General features: G+C 31.5%; 2 protein-coding genes across 8 annotated transcripts in view; both read right to left on the bottom strand.

The window, feature by feature from the left end:
- LOC124364298 (glycerophosphocholine phosphodiesterase GPCPD1-like) overlaps window positions 1-9,015 on the bottom strand; it is a 60,667-nt gene extending 51,652 nt beyond the window's left edge. Inside the window, exon 1 of one of the 7 annotated variants that reach the window (XM_046819663.1) lies at window positions 8,935-9,015. Coding sequence is in view for 2 of the 7 variants with exons in the window: in XM_046819658.1 (XP_046675614.1) it covers window positions 2,413-2,455 (43 nt within the window). In the remaining 5 variants the exon portion in view is untranslated. The other 6 variants (XM_046819661.1, XM_046819664.1, XM_046819658.1 and 3 more) reach the window with 6 other exon arrangements.
- Window positions 9,016-11,390: 2,375 nt separating this feature from the next.
- Window positions 11,391-19,961, bottom strand: LOC124364297 (calcium load-activated calcium channel). The gene is given in 6 exon segments (XM_046819657.1): window positions 11,391-11,596; window positions 11,598-11,663; window positions 12,815-12,959; window positions 14,460-14,634; window positions 15,705-15,782; window positions 19,742-19,961. Coding segments are annotated over 6 exon segments (552 nt in total). The 5' UTR covers window positions 19,803-19,961; the 3' UTR covers window positions 11,391-11,569.
- Between the last annotated feature and the right edge of the window lie 1,362 nt (window positions 19,962-21,323).

Genomic DNA, 21,323 nt, shown 5'->3' with positions numbered 1-21,323 from the left:
TAACCATCGATATAATCAATCGATACTGATTAATTATTTTGAATAATTAACTTAAATAATCTATATCAACAGCTGGGTACTTTGGGATTATACCGACCACACCAGTATGAAGAACACAAAAATAGAAATTTATAGAAACAAACATGATAGAACGAAAAAACAACTCTTCAATTACAAAATTACAAACTTACAAGCATTTCCAGGTATTGTGATCGGTATTGTTGTCGCTGTTATCTTATCTTTCTCGAGAATCCTGATTACGGCAGGCCGCGCGGCATCACGTGATTTGCACGGTACATCATTGCCTTTCCATTACAATTCAATTTATATTTCTGATTAGCCCCTCTAGAATTTGATATTTTACTGATAGGTACTATCTCGAGGGATGTTTTTCTTTCGTCGACATCAGCGCGGGGCAGCACCGAAGGTGCTGTCGAAGCCCGCGCTGATGGCCGGAGGCACTCGCATTTTGGGTGGCGGAATGTGATCAAGAATAAAAACAAGTTTTGAGTGTTTTTTTAATAAAAAGTTTAGTTTGGTAAATGTTTGTTTTTGTTGAATTTTTGTGTTTGGAGAAATGTAGAGGTAAAACACGGAAGTACAACAAAGCGATGCACCAGCTGAACGGGCGGCGAGACTCTGCAATCACGTTATCTACTAGACGCTCGACTTTGACCTCTGTCTGAGGATGGGGAGGTGTTTGCGATAAGACAATTCCTGTTTTATATTGACGAAATATTGTTCTATGCTAATCTAGTAATCAGTAGAAACGACGAAATGTGAAATAACGATTCATGTCTGGGTGTGGTCGGTATAATCCCAAAGTACCAACAGCTGTAAACACTTTCAAATAATACACGTAAAGTATTATTTCAATTTTACATAATTAACATTTGATTATTCAAAATAGCAGTCAATTTTAGAAAACTACACCACATTGCTTTGAAATAAGATATGTTTTTCGTGGCTTCAACATGTTGTATTAATGCCAAAAAACCCATTATGTGAAATTTGTGGGAAAGAAACAACTGTAACTGTGAGAGTAGCAAATATGGTCGTCTTCAGTTTTCCTAATTTTAGGGAATAATAATTTGTTTGACCACTGTAAATATTAAATTAATATTCATATAGGACTATAGATACTTTTATATCGATTGATGATCTAGGATTTGAGATGCGAATATTAGGTATCGATGGTTACATTCTTCGATGTAATGAACCGGGTCCGCTTATCGTACCCTACCCATAATTTAATACTATAATTTATTTCACTTAGCATATAATTTCAACTTATTAGTTATAGCCTAGTCATTTTAATGTAAACAACGAAAAGTAACTAATATTTTGAGACTGTAAATGGCAATGAATATGTAAATATGTGAGATATTTTTCACAAGTGACGAGATTTGTTTAAGTAGCTTCAACATGTGGGTTTGGCTCCTGGTAACACATAAGGAGAATTCTTTCCTCCATTTCACAAAAGCGGTTACTTATTGATATCGAGCTGGGTAAATTATAAATATTGCAAGGTTTCTTACATATCTAAGTGTAGAACCATAGATGGTTTTGTTGTTTTGTAATGTTATTGTTAAATTTATGTATTTAAAATTGTAATGTACGAAATTCTTCTTTTTACGGTAATTTATTAGTCTTATTGTGTACAATTTTTATATATCAAAATAATATATCAAAATGTTCGATAATAATTGTTCTACAATCGAATAACGAGTGTAGGCTGCTTATTAATTAAAGTCTCCCCTTTTCAACAAGTACCAAAACTGTTTCATAACTACTTTGTTTATTACTTATTAATATTAGGAAAGGGTAATGCAAAATAAATGTAGTATGTCTTAACATATCTAAAAGCAATGGATCTTATTCTCACCTCAAAAGTCTATCAAACTTGCGCCTCAAGGTCTACCTTGAATGATTCTTTTTAGACCTATATTGTTGGTAAATATCTCCATACTAATCTGACAACCACTGTTTATAATATTGTATTACTGATATTGTATTAAATTAATAGTTTTCTTTATGTTTTATGATAGTAGTCTAGGAACTAAATTAATCATAAATTTTAAGGTTATAATTATGAAGGTTATGGTCAGTTTACTTAGTACTATGCTAATTTGTTTCATCTTACCTGTTAAAACTGGAATTACAAATAGCTGTATTTTAATCTTAAACCGATTATTTATTTTCTATACCTTTACTTAAAATACACGATTCCTAAGATAAAATTAAGTATATCTTTACAATAACCTACAACTTCAAGGATCAGCTATCAACACAAACACCAAACTCACAATCACAGCCAAAACACGCACAAACGACGCAAGAACAACTGAACTCGTTAAACTAAACTTAATTATTTTTGTTAACTAAACTATAACATTACTATACAATGCTGACCTTCCCTATTTCTCTTTCCTTCCCCCATCCCATTCAGTTTCATTCAATTCATTTGGTGGGTGTCATAGAGGAACTACCGGAACTGGAAAGCACTGTACGTACATACTCATAGAGTAAAGAATAGTTTTCAAGGTCAAACCAAATCAAATAATTTATTTCTTTATTTAGCACTACATTATAATGATTAAAAACGAAAAACATAAGGTCCCTTTTTCACCCTCCTGTTTTGGATGTTCAACATATGGCATTGTCCACACACCTGTTTTTCACAAATGGACAATCATTTATTAGCATTAGTCTTTTATTAGACACAGTGGACTCAGACGGCTTCAGTCCGACATCTTGTAGAGCTCCTGTGTGAAAGTTTCCTAGCACTTCTTCACTCTACTAATAATAATAATAAATTACAAACGGAGGCCGTGTAAGTAGTACGTCTGTGGTACTAATGAAGGATTTATGAACATCGATTAATTGGGTTTGTCCAGACGGAATATTATGGCACAGCGCCAATCCTTTACTGGCTGATACCTCTATAATTATCGTTGGCACCAAGCAATCTTGTTCCACCATCGGCACTGTAAAACGTACAGGTAAAAGTTCCTTGAGCCCCTTGATGGTTTATGTATGAAGTTAAAGCCTTCAAAAATTTGTCTAAAGGTCGCTCTATGGTGGACTCTATGAATGTGTAAATAACCAGTTGTACTTTCCTGAACATTCGTAAAATTGCAAAAGATTAGCTTCTTTTCAATGACAATAGTAATGTTCCTTTTTCAGCATTGGCCTGTATAAAAAATTGTAAATATGCTGAATGGTTAGTAAAAAAATTACTTAAAAACAATAACTACGTATTTAGAGTAAAAACATTTGGGCCATATTATTGTAGTATTTATTTTCTTTTATATTATCACCTTACTTAACTATAAAACTTTCCCACCTGGTAATTTGAAGTTAATAACAGAGCTCGTTGAAAGTAATTCTTTCTTGTATGACAGCAAATTCCTGTAACTTTTATTACTTTGTAAATGATTGGCAACGGTCTTCAAAGTCGATGATTTTAAGTTTCTCTGTTTATTCCAGAAGTAGGCCCTCTGAGGTTGGTGTAGGGCTAAAGTTAGAGCCGCTCCCATCCCTGCTGTTGTATTATTTTTATTAACGTAATAGCACTTAATATTAAAATAGTAATATCGTTTATTGTATAATCATATTTAAAAATCTAATCAAGCAAATCTAACCAAACTTTGGTAAACTCTTTATGTTGACAGGGTCTATCAATTAAAATGTTGGATCATATAATATTTTAAAATGGCTGTTAATTAAATATTGAAACTAAAATATCTTAAAAAGCACTAATTTTATGAGAAAGTTTCTTCACAATAAAGTAACAGTTCTGTAATATAACAGTATAAATAAATAATTAACAAATTCAAAATAATTTGTTATCTGTTTCATCACTCCAGTTTCGCTTTTATACACAAACTACACTATAATAGTTGTCTAGTATTATATCTCAAATACACATCATTGTTAAACTTATCAGCTAATTTGACTGTGTCTCTATACTGTTGTGATTTGTAGAAAAAAGGAGGCGTCTGTAGATTGGCCAGAAAGGGCTTGGAGTTAATGCTGTTTAGAGCTCTACTGCTAGATAGCTGCTGCCAAATTTAGTCTTTGTGATGGCAAAAAGTTTCTTGTTGTCACAGTGTACAGAATACCTAGTAATGAGTATGAACGATTTCTTCAGGCTCTGATGTAGTGTCTTGATTATGTTCATCAAGGGTTCCCCAATATTGTTATTGGAGACTTAATACCAACATTTTCAGTGATAGACTCTCAAGATGATGTTTTGTGCATACTATGTCTTCTTATGGGCTGAGACACACTATCACAAACTACACCAGAAAATTCCAAAACTGCAATTGACAACTTGTTACAAATCGATGATTCTCTAATCAGCAGTCAAGTCGTCAATCCATGCTCTCAGATCATCACGCACAGGAAGCCCTTTAAGAGGGCCAGATACTGAACCAGTTTATAATAAATATCAAATATCCAGTGTTGACTCTGAAACACTATTTTGACGTAAGATTCTCAAGCCAGGGAAATAGAATTACATGTAATCAAAATTGCTGCAAAATTAAACTGGATACTTAATCGTGGACACTTATAGATGATGAATTGGAGCTATACTTGTTTACGAAAGATTTTGATTTTAACCACCCTGTACAGAAGAGCAAGACATATTTACAAAAACATTATTTTTAAACATAAAGCCTATGTGGTTCTCACAAAGATTAAAATTTCAAGTAGCAAAACTAAAGCTGTGTGTAATTGTTTATAAAAATGGATTAAATTGCATTTCTGTTAGATAGTTTACTGGGCCTTTTTTGTAGCCAACGGTTGTTAACACAAAATGGAGTTTAGCTCCAGGTTCTATCTCATTTGGTTGATGAGATATACATAGTTCATGCGATATGCCTCTCCTTGTTTAAACCCTCCAATGTATGTTGTGGAACACTTCCCAGGTTGACAACAGTTTTATTTACCATAGAGTTCCATAGAACACTAGTCAAAAGGAATCTCGTAACTCATTTTTTCATTCTCAACCTCTAGATATCAACCTCCTTTCTTTTCTATTTACCTTTCACTGACAGACAAGTTATTTGACTACATGCTTCACCACCAAGCAGTGCAGTCTGTTCAAGCTGTGCTCCGACTTCCCATTTTTGGTCTCTTTGAAGTATTTTAAATAATAATTCATAGCTTTACTATTTATAATTTTAAAAAAGCTAAAATTGCTTTGTTTGTTCAAAGAATTTAATAAATTCAAAACCTTTACAACAAACACTGAACTTACCCTTTTACGTTTACAAATTTGAATTGATGTACAAAGTTTAAACCTCCACTCATTACTCAATAGACTGAAGAACAATTGGAATTCTGAGCAAAACGAAAAAGTTCAGGATAAATTGTAAAAATATTTGTTATGATTCATTATAATCAAGACACAGGAACTAACTTCAACTAACTGATTTAAATCAGCTACGGTACTCAAAGAATATAATTTAAATAATGTTTTATATATTGTGTGCTTTATTCTGAACACACTGCCTACAAGTAACAAATGTTTATCTGATTTTTATATTTTTAACTGATTGTTTTACACGAATTAAAAAATGTTATTTGAAAGATGCTGGCAGAGAAAAGGTTAAAAAGTAGCATAATGTTACAAGGCCTGAAATTATAATATCTTACTGAATAACCTTAATTTAATAATTTGTAAGTTGTATGAATTCCATTTTTCTTATCAAATATGATTTGTTTGACATGTGATTGATCTGTCAAGGTAAAAATGAAAGACCTCTAAAACTTAGTGTAATCTGTCTTTCTCCTTGTAAAAGCTAGGCTCCTTAAAATTTAGTTACGAAGTTAATTTTATTAATAAATATTTTCTATTACAAATTTAATGTTTAGAAGGTCCCACCAAAGTTTGTTTAATTGAACTTGGCATATTGTTTTACTGTTTGTGTTGATACATTTACAATGTTCATTAATCCATTATTACAATGCATTATTAACTACAAGGCAATACCAAAAACAAGTAAATTTTTATTTTCAAATTCAATATCTCAGACATTAGTTTCCTTATAATTTTTATGAGGATTTTCTTTTTTATCTTAAAATACTGCAACAATATTGATATAAAATAATGTTTGTGTGTGCGGTATACAATTTAGTCACTTGAAATTGAATGAAATTTTATGTACTTATTTAATTTAGATAGAAAGAATAAAAATAAATAATATCCAAAAAGGAGAAGAGCCCAGGCTAGCCATTTTGACCAAGTCTCACCAAAGTTGTCTACATTTCTGCTAGTCCAAACATTTATTTGATGATTTTTTGCAACCTTTAAAATAAATTTCAATGTAGGCTTACTTATGATAACCTATGAATTACATAGAAGAAAACCATACTTAAAATAATAAATGTTGAAGTAACAGAATTAAAGACATGTGAGATATATTAGGGAATCAGAAAACTAACAAATCAGTATCTGTTAAACAGTAACACAAATTAGTGATTCATTTAAAATTTAAAAAGCCTTGAATTATTTAAGTTTGGGTGTTTTTAGTAGAGACATAATATTAGTTAGCACTAATTTTGACTCACCAGCAATGCAGAAGACAGTTTATGAAAAATCTTGAGATGAAAGAACTGCACATGAATTTAAAAACGTTTAGTTCCACAATAAAAAAACACAACTTCACAAACAGACCTTCCGAATGTTACTAAATTGGCCAATTCTAATGATAGATTACTCAGTAATTGTGTGTAATCAGTTAGAACCCAATTCACAGTTGTTAGATAAGTTTGAACCTTATCTGAAGGTCATTGTTGTGTTACAATCTCAACTCACTTATTGTTATGGTTTTTTCATTGATTCAAAACATTGTATTAGTTGTAGATTTATTTTAGTTTTCAATTCATTTTGGATGAATTTAATGTGTAGTTAAAATTGTATTTATTAGATTGATGGTCTTGTGTTTCGTTCCCCATTTTAAAATTGCAGGCTTTCAGTTTCTAAAATGTAAATAAAAAATGCTAATGTTTATTTCTTTTATAGTTTGTAAGTTATTTCCGTATAAAATTATCTGTAAGGTTTGTCTAATTTTATCAGTAAAAATAGAAAATAGCAGTTTAACTAACCTTTGTTGGACTTAAAAAAAATGTTGCTAAACATAAAAAACTTTCTTAGTTGTAGAATCTAAAAATGTAACATCTGTCCATAATTTTCAATATTCTATTTATATTTATATTCAATATACTGTAATATTGTATTGTAGAACAATGAAGCTATTTTTTTGCTTCAGGTGATAAATTTGTAAAATGAAAAAAAATATACAGGTCTCCCTCCTGCTAATGTTTGAACAATTAAAGGTATAAACATTAAACTTAATGCCTACTTTCTTGAAATGCTAACAATTTCCTGACAAAACAGACATTGTCAAATTGCAACCCCCTTTTGTAACACCTTTTTAGAAAAGGAATATAAAACCAAGATATTTACAAAAAATGTGACGTATTTAAGTGTTTTTTTAAATCTAATTTCAGATCAAAATTTAAATTGCACAATTTATAACAATTCAGTCTTATTAATTTAATCCTGTTAGCTTAATCCTCAGCTTTGCAATCAATGTTGTTTCAACATAAACATATAGGATATATCAAGAGCGGATGTAGTAGTTACTGATTTTCAGGTGGTGGACCAACTTGGATTTAGGTAATCATTAACTTAATCGTAACAGGTAACTGCATTTCTATGCAAAAAAATAAAATTTTTAGAGGTTTAGTTTTGCTTTTTATGGGTACAACACAGGAGTGATTGACTAATATCTCAATCAATTTTCCAGCTCACAGCACGTCGAAACATTGCCTACACAATTAAGTTGTTGAAATCCTCAATAAATAATGCTTGATGAGATGTGAACTGGAAAACTTTGTTGTTAGGTATAACATTGGCCGGGTAAGCCTCTAATTTTTAAACATTTCAGAGGAGTTATGGCCTCTTCTCTGGATCTCCCATTTAGATAAACTCTTAAAGGGAATTTTTCTGCCCCCAATAAGGCAGAGGAAGGAACAAGGGAGTATCAGTAAACACCTTAAAATGTGTTCAATTTGTCAAAATGCTAGAAAACTCATTTTATTTAATCTTAAAATTGTTACCCCAAAGCCAAAGATTCAAGTCTAATTGTAAAAGTTCTAAAGTCCAAGATTAAAGTTAATCAAGATGGTTGTTTTAACATTTTTCTGACACTTTTTAAAATTAAAATTTTAATTTCCAAACATGAAAGTATATGCGTGGTGAATTTTGAATGTATCTCTAACTTATTTATACATTTTCATATATGATACACAATTTGGAACTATTTAAAACGTAAATGTGGTGGTGTGATATATAATTTCTAAATAATCTTTTCATTCATTCTCAAAAATGATGGAGATTTTAAATATAGAGTAAATAGAAAAGGTAGGTTATAGAGTGGAAAATCAATGTTACAAGTTGGTGCCAAGATTAGATTTGAATGCACTCTTTCAAATACCCTTTGTAGCTAAATTTTACAAACAAGGTTAAAATTTTCTGAATGCACAAGTGAAATAATTGTTATTGAATTTTAAATATTTAAAGTCAATTGAATACTGAAAAATAGGTTAAACTGATCTCTGTACAAATTTTTATTGAAAAGTTCTGAAATAGGTACATTTTTTATGTAATTGAAATGGACACTGTCAGACTGATAAAATTGAACACTTAAATTTAATGTTTATACTTAACCTTAGAATCTTCTTGTTTCTTAGTTAAATAACATTTTAATTAATAAAATACAATTTTTAAGTAAAATCTGTGTATGATAAAATTTGTACGGTTTTATGTTTATAATCTATTATTGGTACATACACTTTAAGTTAGTGCTTTAAAATCAAAATTAACAAAAAACAAATGATAATGAATAATAATGAAATTACCTCGGTATATTTTCTTTGATAAAACGGTAGATTCCCATCAATTACATTTTACAAAAGAGAAAAACTTGTAAAGACACAAAAATAAAGACGTTCTTATTCAACTCAATGCCAACTAACACGGAGTTGGCAACCATCTCAGCTGTTTTAGTGCCAGCTCCACCACTGATAGTTGACCCCGCAACGTATTAGTAATAATACACTTTACTGTCATAAAAGTTTACACTATTAACTGTCTGTACAGCAACGTAATGCCAAGTCCAGCTATTTCCCTTATCGTCTAAAAAATATTAACTATATTTTAAAAGTAATAATTATTTGTTACAAATCTTATTTTATAAGTTTTAGTAAAGCAACAGTACTTTAGTATAATTCATTAAAATTACACAACTTATTTAAAACAGTGGTATTAATCAATAAAATTAATAAAATTCAACTATCAATAAAATATTTATTACTAAGATTAACAATACACAAACAACAAAACACTATTAAACTACATTTAAATTACAATTAAAATTGTTAGATTAGATTATCAGGAACCAAACAACGCTCAAAAGCTATTACCAACTGCAAAGAACTCTTCAGTGCTGTAAAATGGATAACTACTACTATAAAGCTGCCTTCTGAAATTTAAGGTAAGATGATTCAACTGATTATCAAGATATGATATGATATGGTTTTAATGTAAAAAAATATTAATGATCTTTTTACTTTGTTATTGTTTATAGACCTAAAACTAAGGAAGTTTATTTAAATAACCTTAAAATGGACTGTTGGTAAAACAAATACATTTGTCATACATTGTTCTTACATAATTTTTAAAACAAGACATAAAACGTCTTTACAATCTTGACAAATCTCTTGTTATCAGCATCAAAATAAAATATTTTAGGATTTTTCATTTCATACAAAAGTTACAATTGATGTATTAGTTTTGTTTTTATTTATTTGATTTAAATTAATCTTGTAAAATGAATGAAATAAACACTTTATATAAAACCTAATGATGTTTCAAAGCACACAACCCTGTTATATATACTCATCATAATTCATAAATTTATAACAATTTTATACTGGAAATTCCAATTTTAAAAAACATACATTAAACGAATGGATCACTTTTACCCAATGATACAACTAAATCAATAACAGTATGACAAAGTTCATATTTCTACAATGATGCTACAAAGTAGCTAAAATTTGTTTGTTTCTTAGTATTGCAACAAGTATGTGGCTATTTAATAAAAAAAAAGGAAGATAAATATATCTATGTCTTCTGATTAGTCTACCACACCTAATTACAGTCTTTATTTGTAATACAAAGTCTACTAATTCACTTGTTTCCTATGACAGTGCATTCTACAACATAAAAGGGGTACTCAAAAAAACAAGAACAATTTTTTAAAAGCTATATATTTATTTTTTTATATATCAACCTTTCTCTTTGATATATACCTCTTTCAAAGTATTCTCTTTTACACTTTATACATTTGTCCAATTGGTGCTCCCACTGTTCAAAACATTTTTAGTACTCATCTTCAGTAATAGCTGATAGCTCCTTCTTCACTTTTTTCTTGATGTTGTCGAATCTGAGTCCACAATGTTTCTTTTCATGCATGGAAATAAGAAAAAAATCAAATGGAGCTAGGTCAGGTAAGTAAGGTGTGTGGGGCAATGGAACTATGCCATTTTTGTCAAAAAATGGTTGACAGAGATGGCTGTGTGCGTTGTCATTATGGAAAACCAATCTCCAGTCTGCCACAAATCAGGTCTTTTTTTGTCAAACATTGCAGCATAATCTTCTCAAAACTTCCAAATAAAAAGCCTGATCAGAGGTCTGGCCTGTAGGAACAAACTCTGAATGAACTATCTCTCTCACATCAAAAAGCAAATGAGCATTGACTTGATGTTTTATTTGGCAACATTTTTTTTTGACAGGACATTTCCTTTCTATGAGTGTACTTCATGCTTGTTAAAATTACTGTCCTTTGCTGGAAAATTCAAACACCTGGAGGCTGTTGCTAGGGATTTCCCAAATTAAATGACTACACATGGTAAACATGCACCATGTAACATTTGGCAGAAACTAGTTAGAAAAATAAAGCTAGTGGCCTGGCTGGGTTCGAATAATAAGTAATTCTAAACAATGTTTACTATGGTATGTGCTAAATATAGATAAATATTAATTTAGTTACTTGTTTGGCCAAGAGATGACAGCACTCTGCAGCCACAAGTGCAAAAGGATTGAATTTTATTACTGCACAATTCAGTGGGCCACACATAGTGGCCTGACGAGCTGAGGGACAGGACATGGTCATAAACCTCCTGCCTATTAGATAGGACACCTACGGTCACCCATAGTGGCCCCCCAAGATGAGAAGACTTAGTTCAATCCGAACTCCAAGAGTTAATCACTCATTGTCGTACTCTGGTCTTGTGAAAGAAATAAGAACAGATCGAAACTCAACTCAATTTATTTACCATATTTAAGTTGATAACAAACATAAGATTTTACAAGGCATGGTATATAACGTTAAATAAAATAAAATACAAAATAAATATGAAATGATATTTATACACTCACGATGATTTGCACAGCAAAATTACAAATGAGATTATGAACAATGTGATTGTACTATTTGAACTGTTGGGGTGGCGGTCCCGAAGAGTCCACCTCCTTGTTTACTTGCTGTTCTTGAAGGTGCAAATCCAAGCAGTTTTTGGATATTCTGAAAAACAATTGAGCACCTCAATATACTTAATCAAATGTACAGATCAAACACAGAATTTTTATTTAACCCTTTGGGGTCAGGTAGGTCAGCCTTTGTCCCAGCATACTAGTATGGCCGATCAGCACATGGGACATCTGCTGTTCCATGATGTAATGAATGCTCTGTTCTTTATTTATTTACTCGATAACTAATCAACCTTTTTATTTAAAATGTTCACCATTTCCTTCATAATGAGTTATATTTTCAAAATAATTCAGATTGGTTTTTTGGTTTACACAAACACATTTTTTTGCAATGTTTTCTGGTTTGGTGAATAAATAAGTTCCATCTGTAATTACTAATATATACATGCATATTACCTGTACCAAACATATCTAAATTATGACTTTTTTCAGTGCTTATTATTATTACTATTATTTTAATGATATTAAATCCAATAGTACTTTTAGTTTGACAAAACAGTTTTATAAACATTTATAACAACTGGTTATTTAGTTTTCTACAAGAAAATGTCCTCTTCAAAATAATGAAATAATGAATGAGCTAGATGCATTTAACCAGAACAATGCGTGGAGCACGAGACTTGTGCAACCGCTGGCTAGCAGGGTCGTCTGTACAACGTTGTTAAAAACGGGCGGCCCTAGTCATGTACCACCCAACGATGCCAAAGGGTAAAATAAACTCTACACAAAATGCATCAGGTGCCTTGAAATATTTGCATTTTTAATGGTTTTATGTATATTGCCAAGGAATAATGACTAATGTTTATTCTATGACACTAACTTGAAACAAGTCAATTCCGGTTTCAATCACTCAAATCGCATACTCTTTGTTGTTCAGAATTAAATGAGCAATTTCTCGCCATGAAACAACACTACATTAAAATCAATATATTTTATAAAAAAAAACATTTTCTGTAATGCAGGGTTTTGAGTGTGTGTGTAGTGAACCATGTCTAAAATCTGTGTTCAGTTCACAAAGGCATTTGTGATCTGTCGTTTATTGTTTATCTGGATTAGGCTAAACATAATTATTTTACCTTGTTCCGTGCAAAATGTTATTATCATACGTAACAATTTTAAGTTGCCTCCACTTTTTTTCTGTGAATAAGTGTAGAGAAGTACAGTAGTGTAAAGTGAAATCGGTACCTGTCTGATTGACATTGTGCAGAGTATGTAGAGGAATATGAAGGAACACTCTGTGTAGTCGTCGCCTGGCAGGTTCCTGTGTGAGAGTCCTTGTAACCAGGAGATAGGAAGAAACGGCAGGCGTGCGACAATCCTTCCGTCAAAACTTTAAACAAAACAATACGTAATCACTGCAATTGTCACAATCACAATTCTTTGTTCTAATTTTTATGTTATGTTTATCAAAATATTGGCAGTTATTAGTCCAAACTTACTTAATGTTGTATTTTTTTTTTAAGTATTAAATGTAGACCCTCTTCTAGTTGTTCCTAAGTTTCTCATACATCATTACCGAATCACATAAGCATCAAAAATCACAAATTTACTGTCACATAATTTTACTGAAGTTTCTACCATTTGGGGTTATCAAGCATATTTCTTCAGATAAAATCTAAAATAAACAAGTGACTTGCCAATGATTAAAAAAATTCTTATCCTAAAAATAAAATAATCTACGTACATAATTAGTAATAACTAACAAGTTCACGATGACGTGTACCCCATCGGATACATGTCACTATGCATTTCCTTATTGCATTTTTATTGTTTGCCTGTCTTCGGGGTTTGTTAAATTTGATCCAATGCTTAATAAATACCTCAGACTATCGTGTACTCCCTCAAGGGGCACGATTGCTTAATTTTGTATGTAGGCTACCCTTTGGGGTACACGGAGAAACATTAAAAAAACATATAGAAATACGTATATATAATTTGTTTGGGGCAAAATTGCTAAGCCTTCATAATCATTTCTTCATGTTATACTTACACGTTTAATGTAAAAAATTACTGGGTTTTACCATTATTATTGAAACATACAAAAAAATTTAGTAATAAGCCATTGTTAACATATTAATTTTTAATAGTAACAAATAAACGTGGTGTTCTCTGAAATATATTAGTTGTTACCCTCATTTTGTACACAATTTCCTGCTGAATAACAGGGACATCACAGGCATCTTCACTAAATTGCAAAGCACTCATGAAATAAGTGATGATCATTGAAAGGTTTACCTATTTGAATTTCCGAGCATTTTAAGATTTTTTTATTGAAAAATTGCATTGGCATTTATGCTAGAGAGATGAATCTTAAAGTTGGGAGTCCGTTAGGTTTCTTAGTGCGAGCAAGTTTATGATGTAATATAAAGAAGTTCCATGATAATTTTCAAATGGAAGTAGATATATTTCTATATATAACATAGCTATGGTGGGAAGGGTTGATTTAACGAGAATCTTAATTTTAGTTCAGTTCACCAATTGTGCACCTGATGAGACAATGAGAATACCTAGATTACACTATATTTTGTTGGGTTTTATTGTCTCTGATGTCAAAACAATGTAAAGAGTTCATTATGAGCTTCTTTGTGGTTGACTTATTTTGGGTCTATTCAGACGAACATAACTCCATTATTCTAGGAGTAAAGTCTGTAAAGTCTACAGCGTCACATTTCACACACTGCACTAGGAGGAAGGTGAACCGGAGTAAAATAAACTCAACATTTCCACTACTGTAGAGCTACAAGCTAATAAGGTACCTTTGTTTTCTAGCACTAGCACTAAATGTAATATAAATGAGCGGCTGTATTTGCGTAATCAATTCTCAACTTACATGCTGTTGAACATGCTGAGTAACGCAGTGAACGCAAATCCAATAGCAAACATTGACTTCATTTTGACTAGAGAAAGATCACGATTGTTGTTCTTTAATCTTTCTTCTTCTCTTTCTATTTTCTTCTTTTGCTGTTTGTCAAGAGAGTCTCCATGAGCTTCTTTGCGTTTTTCTACTGTAACAACAAAACACATATCTAGTAAATTTAACAGATTAAACAATAGTCTTTTTCAAACAATGTTAAAACTTAACTCCAACTGGTAAATATTGGAGTTTGACAGATCAGCTTAGTAGTTAACATCTAAATCTTGTGGAACCCAAAGATGATAAAATAAGTAATAAGTAATATTTTCAACAAAACTCACAAGGTAAGGATTACCTAAAAACTAATTACACACAATTAATTAGGAATTAGGCTATAGTTTGAGGACAAATCTACACCCATTATAGGTGAGCCCGAAAAAACAGCTAGAACACAAAGCCAAATGGTTATGTAGCGCTTAAAGTTTCCTTGAGCAGGTAGTTTCCTTGTTTAATAAAATATTCTACAGACGGAAGGCCTTGTCATGTGGGCTTGCTAATACTTTTCAAATGCAGAGGCCAACCTATTTGGAATGATGTTGGTGACTCCTTCTCATGGGAACATTTATGGTAGCCAAGGTGGTTTTCAGTGCAATCCAAACCAAAAGGCATGGCATGCTGAGTACAGGGATCATTTCAGTCATTACAATGTCAATCCACATACGACTCATTAAACTCCAAGTCATTATCGCATTATATAGATGTAAACTACTCAACCATCCTAACTATAGTCCCAATTGACTACTACTTGAGAATGGTTATTACCACAACTTTACTGTGATGAAGAGACCACACAGACTGCAGTGTTGCTGTGATTTCCAAATGAGACAGCACACTTCACAACGATGGGCTACAAAAACTGGCTGTACGATATACAATAAGTGTCTTAATTTTGGAGGAAATCATGTAGTACATGAGAGAAAGTTACAGGCTTCCATATAAGAATGGAATTGTTACAAAATATATACTTTATAAAACATACATTTCAAAATGGCATATTTACTTAAAAAAGCACATCTTTCTATTTTATTGGAAGCAAAATTAAAAATCTTATGAGAGAGGATAATTTTATAGCAATACAAATAATAGAATATAAAAATATTGTGAAATAAAATAATGTTATAATAATTCATTCAAATATTATAAATACACATTTAAACTTACATCTTTTACTTTGACGTTCCACTTCAGCTTTCAGTTTTTGATACTTTTCAGTCCTATAAACCATTAGCCAAGTCAAACCTAGAAAAACACAGGGAGAATTAGATAAATACTAGAATAAATTCAGAGGTAAGGAAATGCACAGTTTAAAATATGAATGAAAAATTATTTTATTTAAATAGTTCGAGGGATTTGCAGTTTTAACTCTTAGGAAAAAAACACAAAATTTTATTTTATACTATATTTTCATAGTTGCACCGCACTGGATTCCTGTGACAAAAACGTTGTAATTTTCCAACAACTGTACAATGGCACACATCCCGTCAATACACAAGTTATTCCCATACCTATAATGTTTTGTGGAATAATTGTAAAATCTAGGTCAATCCTGTTTTCCAAATTAGGCAGCCCAGACTAAACTGATAGGCATGTTCCCAATGGTGGATTTTGAAGGTGTAAACATACGTGGACATAGCTATTGCTACTAATTGAGGCAATGGGAAAATAGTGTAATCGTTAAGTTGGGATTGGTAATGACAAAGCTCTAACACACTTTCAATGGGTGGTGCCTACAAAAATAGCCAGGAATATACATTTTTCAATGCTATAATGCCTTTCACACTTGGCTGGGCAAGTAAAAATAACTGTATAGTTGGAGTAAGGGCTTTCGGTAGCATGATGATTACCAAATCACGAGTCAGGTTGTAATAAACCATTCCCCTTTTGGAGTCCCAAGGCTAGTGAGTATCGTCCATCAAACAAGATGGATAAAGCAAACCTACAGATTAGGAGAAATCACAAGACAGGTTGAAAAAAAAACCATTCCCCTTTTGGAGTCCCAAGGCTAGTGAGTATCGTCCATCAAACAAGATGGATAAGGCAAACCTACATATGAGGAGAAATCACAAGCCAGGTTGAAAAAAAACCATTCCCCTTTTGGAGTCCCAAGGCTAGTGAGTATCGTCCATCAAACAAGATGGATAAGGCAAACCTACATATTAGGAATCACAAGCCAGGTTGAAAAAAAACCATTCCCCTTTTGGAGACCCAAACTTAGAGGGTATCGCCCATAAAACAAAATGGATAAAGCAAACCTACAGAGTAGGACAAATCACAGGTCAGGTTGAAAAAAAACTACTTCATTTTTTGGAGTCTTAAGCTTAGTGGGTATTGTTAACCAACCATGATAATAAAGGAATACAGCCCAGAGCCAAGTCAGGACTGTAAGGAAGCTGGAGCACCATGGGGATCTTGTGGATCAGGTCATGGCTGGGGACATTGTTGTGGGGGAGCTTGGATAAACTCATTGTTCACTGTTTCAGTTTCTTGAGCACCTCCAGGTAAAAAGCTGTGCTGACAGTTTGTCCTTGAGGTAAAAACTCAAAATGGACGATTCCTCAGACGTCAAAGAAGATCAGCATTGTCTCAAGATTATCTCTTGCATGCTTTTTTGGATTTGGGAGTAGATTGTGTGTGCCACTTCCGCATTGAGATTTCAAAAAGCATTCCTTCTCAAAGGCTTTGTGAAGCATTTGATAAGTTTCCGTTGCATTCTTCCCAAACCGCACATAAAACTTGATCGCTTACCGCTGGTCCAGTGAGCTTACCATTGTGCCATAACACAATTGAAAAATAGACTTTGCGCAAAGAAAAGTCCTACCACTCCTACTGTACTGCTTGCAGTGAACTGAGACTGGGTACATTTGGAAGGGCAGAAATCCCACTACATTATCTGAACTGTCCGAGCGCGCTGCATAGTTTTGAGTCGAGTTTTTGAATTAAGGCATGATATATTGATTTTGTATTAGATACAAATATTGAGCTTCGAGATCGTTTCACTGATAAACTAAGGTTTACTAAGGCTGGCTTTCTAGGCTGATATTTTCTCTAAGCTCAATGATATTAAAAGGAGCCTTCAAGGACATGCAATACTCCACTTCGAATATGTGAAAAGATTAATGCTTTGAAAAAAATATCACTTTTGCAGATAATTAAGCTAAGAAAAGAAAGTTTTCACAGTTCCCTTCACTTGAAACCTTTGAAGAAGAAAATAACCTTTTACTTAGTAACACACTATTACGTGACATCAGTGAACATGGTAAAGAATTAGAAGAACATTTGTGCAAGTTGTACTTTCCAGAAAACTGTAATGTTGATATGTGGATCAAAAGCCCATTTTATGATATCACAAAAATAGTAATCCCTGATATTTTTGAACAACTGAAAAAGAGCAATTGGTCAAATTACACTGTGATTCAGATCTGAAAGACGTTTTTAACCAAACTAATCTCATTGACATTTGGATTCAAAGACACATACTATGAGATCGCAGATAGAGCAGTGAAATTTCTGCTAACCTTCACAGATTCATACTTGTGTAAAACTGGATTCTCATGATTAATAAATCTGAAAAACAAGTTCAGAAATAGATTGGCCTCTATTAAGAATGCCTTGCGTTTAAAACTGAGTACCATTTCACTTAGATATTACAAGTTTTGAGTCGATCAATCCATTCCCATCCATCTGTTAAATAAAATTGTTGTGTATACGTACTCATTACTGTAAATAATTAAAACAAAAATATAAACTCTGTTCTGTTAAAAGGTTTTTTATACTTGTTTATATTTTTTTCAATGATCTTTGTTTTATTTCTGCTGCTAGTCAACAATTTAATTTTTGGTATTAGTAATATTTTATTCCAAATTTAAATTATTATATTACATTTAAAATCTTCACAACAATTTTAATTGTAACCTTTAAAAATAGATTTTAATTTTATTTATTGTAATGGTAAAACAGCTCTTTAATAAACAAAAGTACCTAAAAATAGTCTTTTTATATGAGAATTATAAACCTTAAATACTTCTGTTATAATATACTAAAAATTTGAAAATATCATTTGTACAGATGTGTGGTTGTATATAAATAGGTGATACACAAAGGTTTCGAAATTTATTAGGTGGTACAGCATGAAACAACTTTGGGAACTGCTGTACTAGTCCATTGATTTGGCGGACTCAACGTCTTAAAGATTAAAACTGACATTACACAGGATAACAGGATTTCAGACATTTGCCAACGTTATGGTTACAAAAGGTATAACACAACATTTCGAGGATTGGAATCTATCTTCTTCGTCAGGTGGGGAAGGGTACATATAAAAATAGAGTGTATTATACCTTTGGTAACCATAACGATGGCAAATGTCCGAAATCCTGTTATCTTCTCAAACCTTCCATCTTCCATAGCAAACTCCAAACAAAGAATTAACTTTACACTTTTAAAAAGTGCATTATAGCCACCAAAGGTGTTTGTGATAAGTCTCTAGAATTTTGATATTTTACTGATAGGTACTATTGTATGTTACTCATCATCGGCTTGTTGCCATAGACTGCATTGATGGCTGGATACATTATTGTTAGTATATTTTTTCTCTATCCAGTTTCCTTTGAAAAAAACAAGTAATGAGGGGTAGAGTATAAGTGGACCCGGATTTCTATATAAAAATTATCAAACTATACCTATTTAATTGTTATACCCATTGATATAATTATGCAATAGTCCTTAATTTTAACAATAACTAAATTATCTGTACCAAATATACACATATTTTTATATTCTAACACGATTTGTTCTGTAACTTTTTTTAAATAAAAAAAGGTAGTTAACTTTAGAAAACTATACAAAATAACACTAAAAGATCATTTAGTATATTTTTCATTAATGGCTATGGTTCATTTATTATTTATGACAATACGTAATTGTTTAAACTATTTCTATTACTTGAAACATGTGAGGAATTTAGTATTTAAGATATGATTAATAGTTCTGTTATTCTATATATAAAGTATCCATGATTGTAATAAGTTATATAAAAACCAGGTCCGCTTATCATACTCTTTATTATATTATATTATATCTTTAATGAGAATTGGATATAATATATATTTATTGAATAAATTAAGTTAAAAATACTAGGCTAGGCCTATGGTGTAAGCCAACAATAAGACTATAACCTATAAATACAATCATAAATTTACCTTCACCCAAAAATGCTGTACAAACAGAAATAAAAAGTATTAACACAGTATCAGCCCACATATTTATATTTTGTTTCAAACTAAAATTAAAATAACATGTATATCTAAAATAAGGGATATCCCAAACAAAACTCTCCTAATGATAATCACATCTACTTATACTCATTTACTGGTAGTTGTTACTACTAAGGGACAAATTCAACTTCAACACCAATAACATCCAGTACTCAGTAAGGTGGGTGTACGCATAGAGTAGAGTGTATCACATAGAGTAAAAAAGAAAGTTATGGAGTGGAAAGGTAATTTAAAAGCCAGATTTGTCTATGTGCTTTCGTACCCTCTCATTTTCCCGAAGCTGTAGCTCACCGAAAACGGGATATTTTGGTTACCGTTTCCTATATGTGGAGCCAATTTTTTAAATTCTTTAATATTATATTGATCCTTTTAACAAATAATGAATAAATCAATTACATGATGTAAAGTTGTTTTGCACCAATATTAAATATTATGATTGTTTAAAAAGAAAAGAACTTGTAGTGGTTCATAGTTTTACAGCAACTGAGTAAAACCTACCCTCATATACGTTATACATTTCTCTAAAGTATTGTAAATACAAACGCTATTCATTTTCTGCTTTGTATTGAATTAGATATATTTCAAGCATCAAACATTGGTATCAATTGAGAGACAATGTTAGTACATATCTTAAAATTATTCATGAACTACTCATTTTGAGATTACATCCCATTGAATTAGATATATTTCAAGCAAAGCAGAAAATGAAAAACTCTTGGAAGAAAGCGACACGGGACGACTATGTGTTTTATACAGGAAACTTAAAACAAAACAAAGATTATGCACACAACATATTTGGTTCAATAACCAATGTCGTAAGTTAAATATATTTCCTAATTATATCCAAATCAAAATTAACTCTAAATCTCGTTCATCAAAATCTGCCTTATATAAGGCTAAGAAAGTATGGCTAACAGAAGAGATCAAACATTGGTATCAATTGAGAGACAATGTTAGTACATATCTTAAAATTATTCATGAACTACTCATTTTGAGATTACATCCCATTGAATTAGATATATTTCAAGCAGAAACTTTTGATATTGTCAGTGATACGATTCATAATGTTTTTACAAAACAAGTATCAAAGATTGTAAGGCTTTGTAATGCCAATAAAATAATATGTCCTTTTTCTGATTCCGAATTACCTTACTCCGATAATAACCAGACAAATAATAATCAGTTTGTTCTTAATCTTTCTAACAAATCGATGACAGATTGTGAGTTAAACTTGTTAAGCAAAGGCCTAAATTTTTCAATATCAAATGGACACTTCATGCGTGGATATAGTTATGCCAACAGATTCAGCTGCTAATCTATTACCTCCTGAACAGCAAGACTATTACCGGGCTTTGATCCGACAAACACTGGAAAAGTCAAATAGACCCAAAAGCAATCTTACTTTCACAGAGATTAGTGCTCTTAAATCGCTAAGAAATGATGAATCCATAGTAATTCTTCCTGCTGATAAGGGTAAAGTTACAGTTATCTTGGACAAGGAAGAGTA

This window comes from Homalodisca vitripennis, chromosome 6 (assembly GCF_021130785.1).
Source record: "Homalodisca vitripennis isolate AUS2020 chromosome 6, UT_GWSS_2.1, whole genome shotgun sequence".
NCBI lineage: Eukaryota > Metazoa > Arthropoda > Insecta > Hemiptera > Cicadellidae > Homalodisca > Homalodisca vitripennis.
Note: the sequence above shows the minus strand (reverse complement) of the source record. Positions and strands in the feature narration are given on the sequence as shown.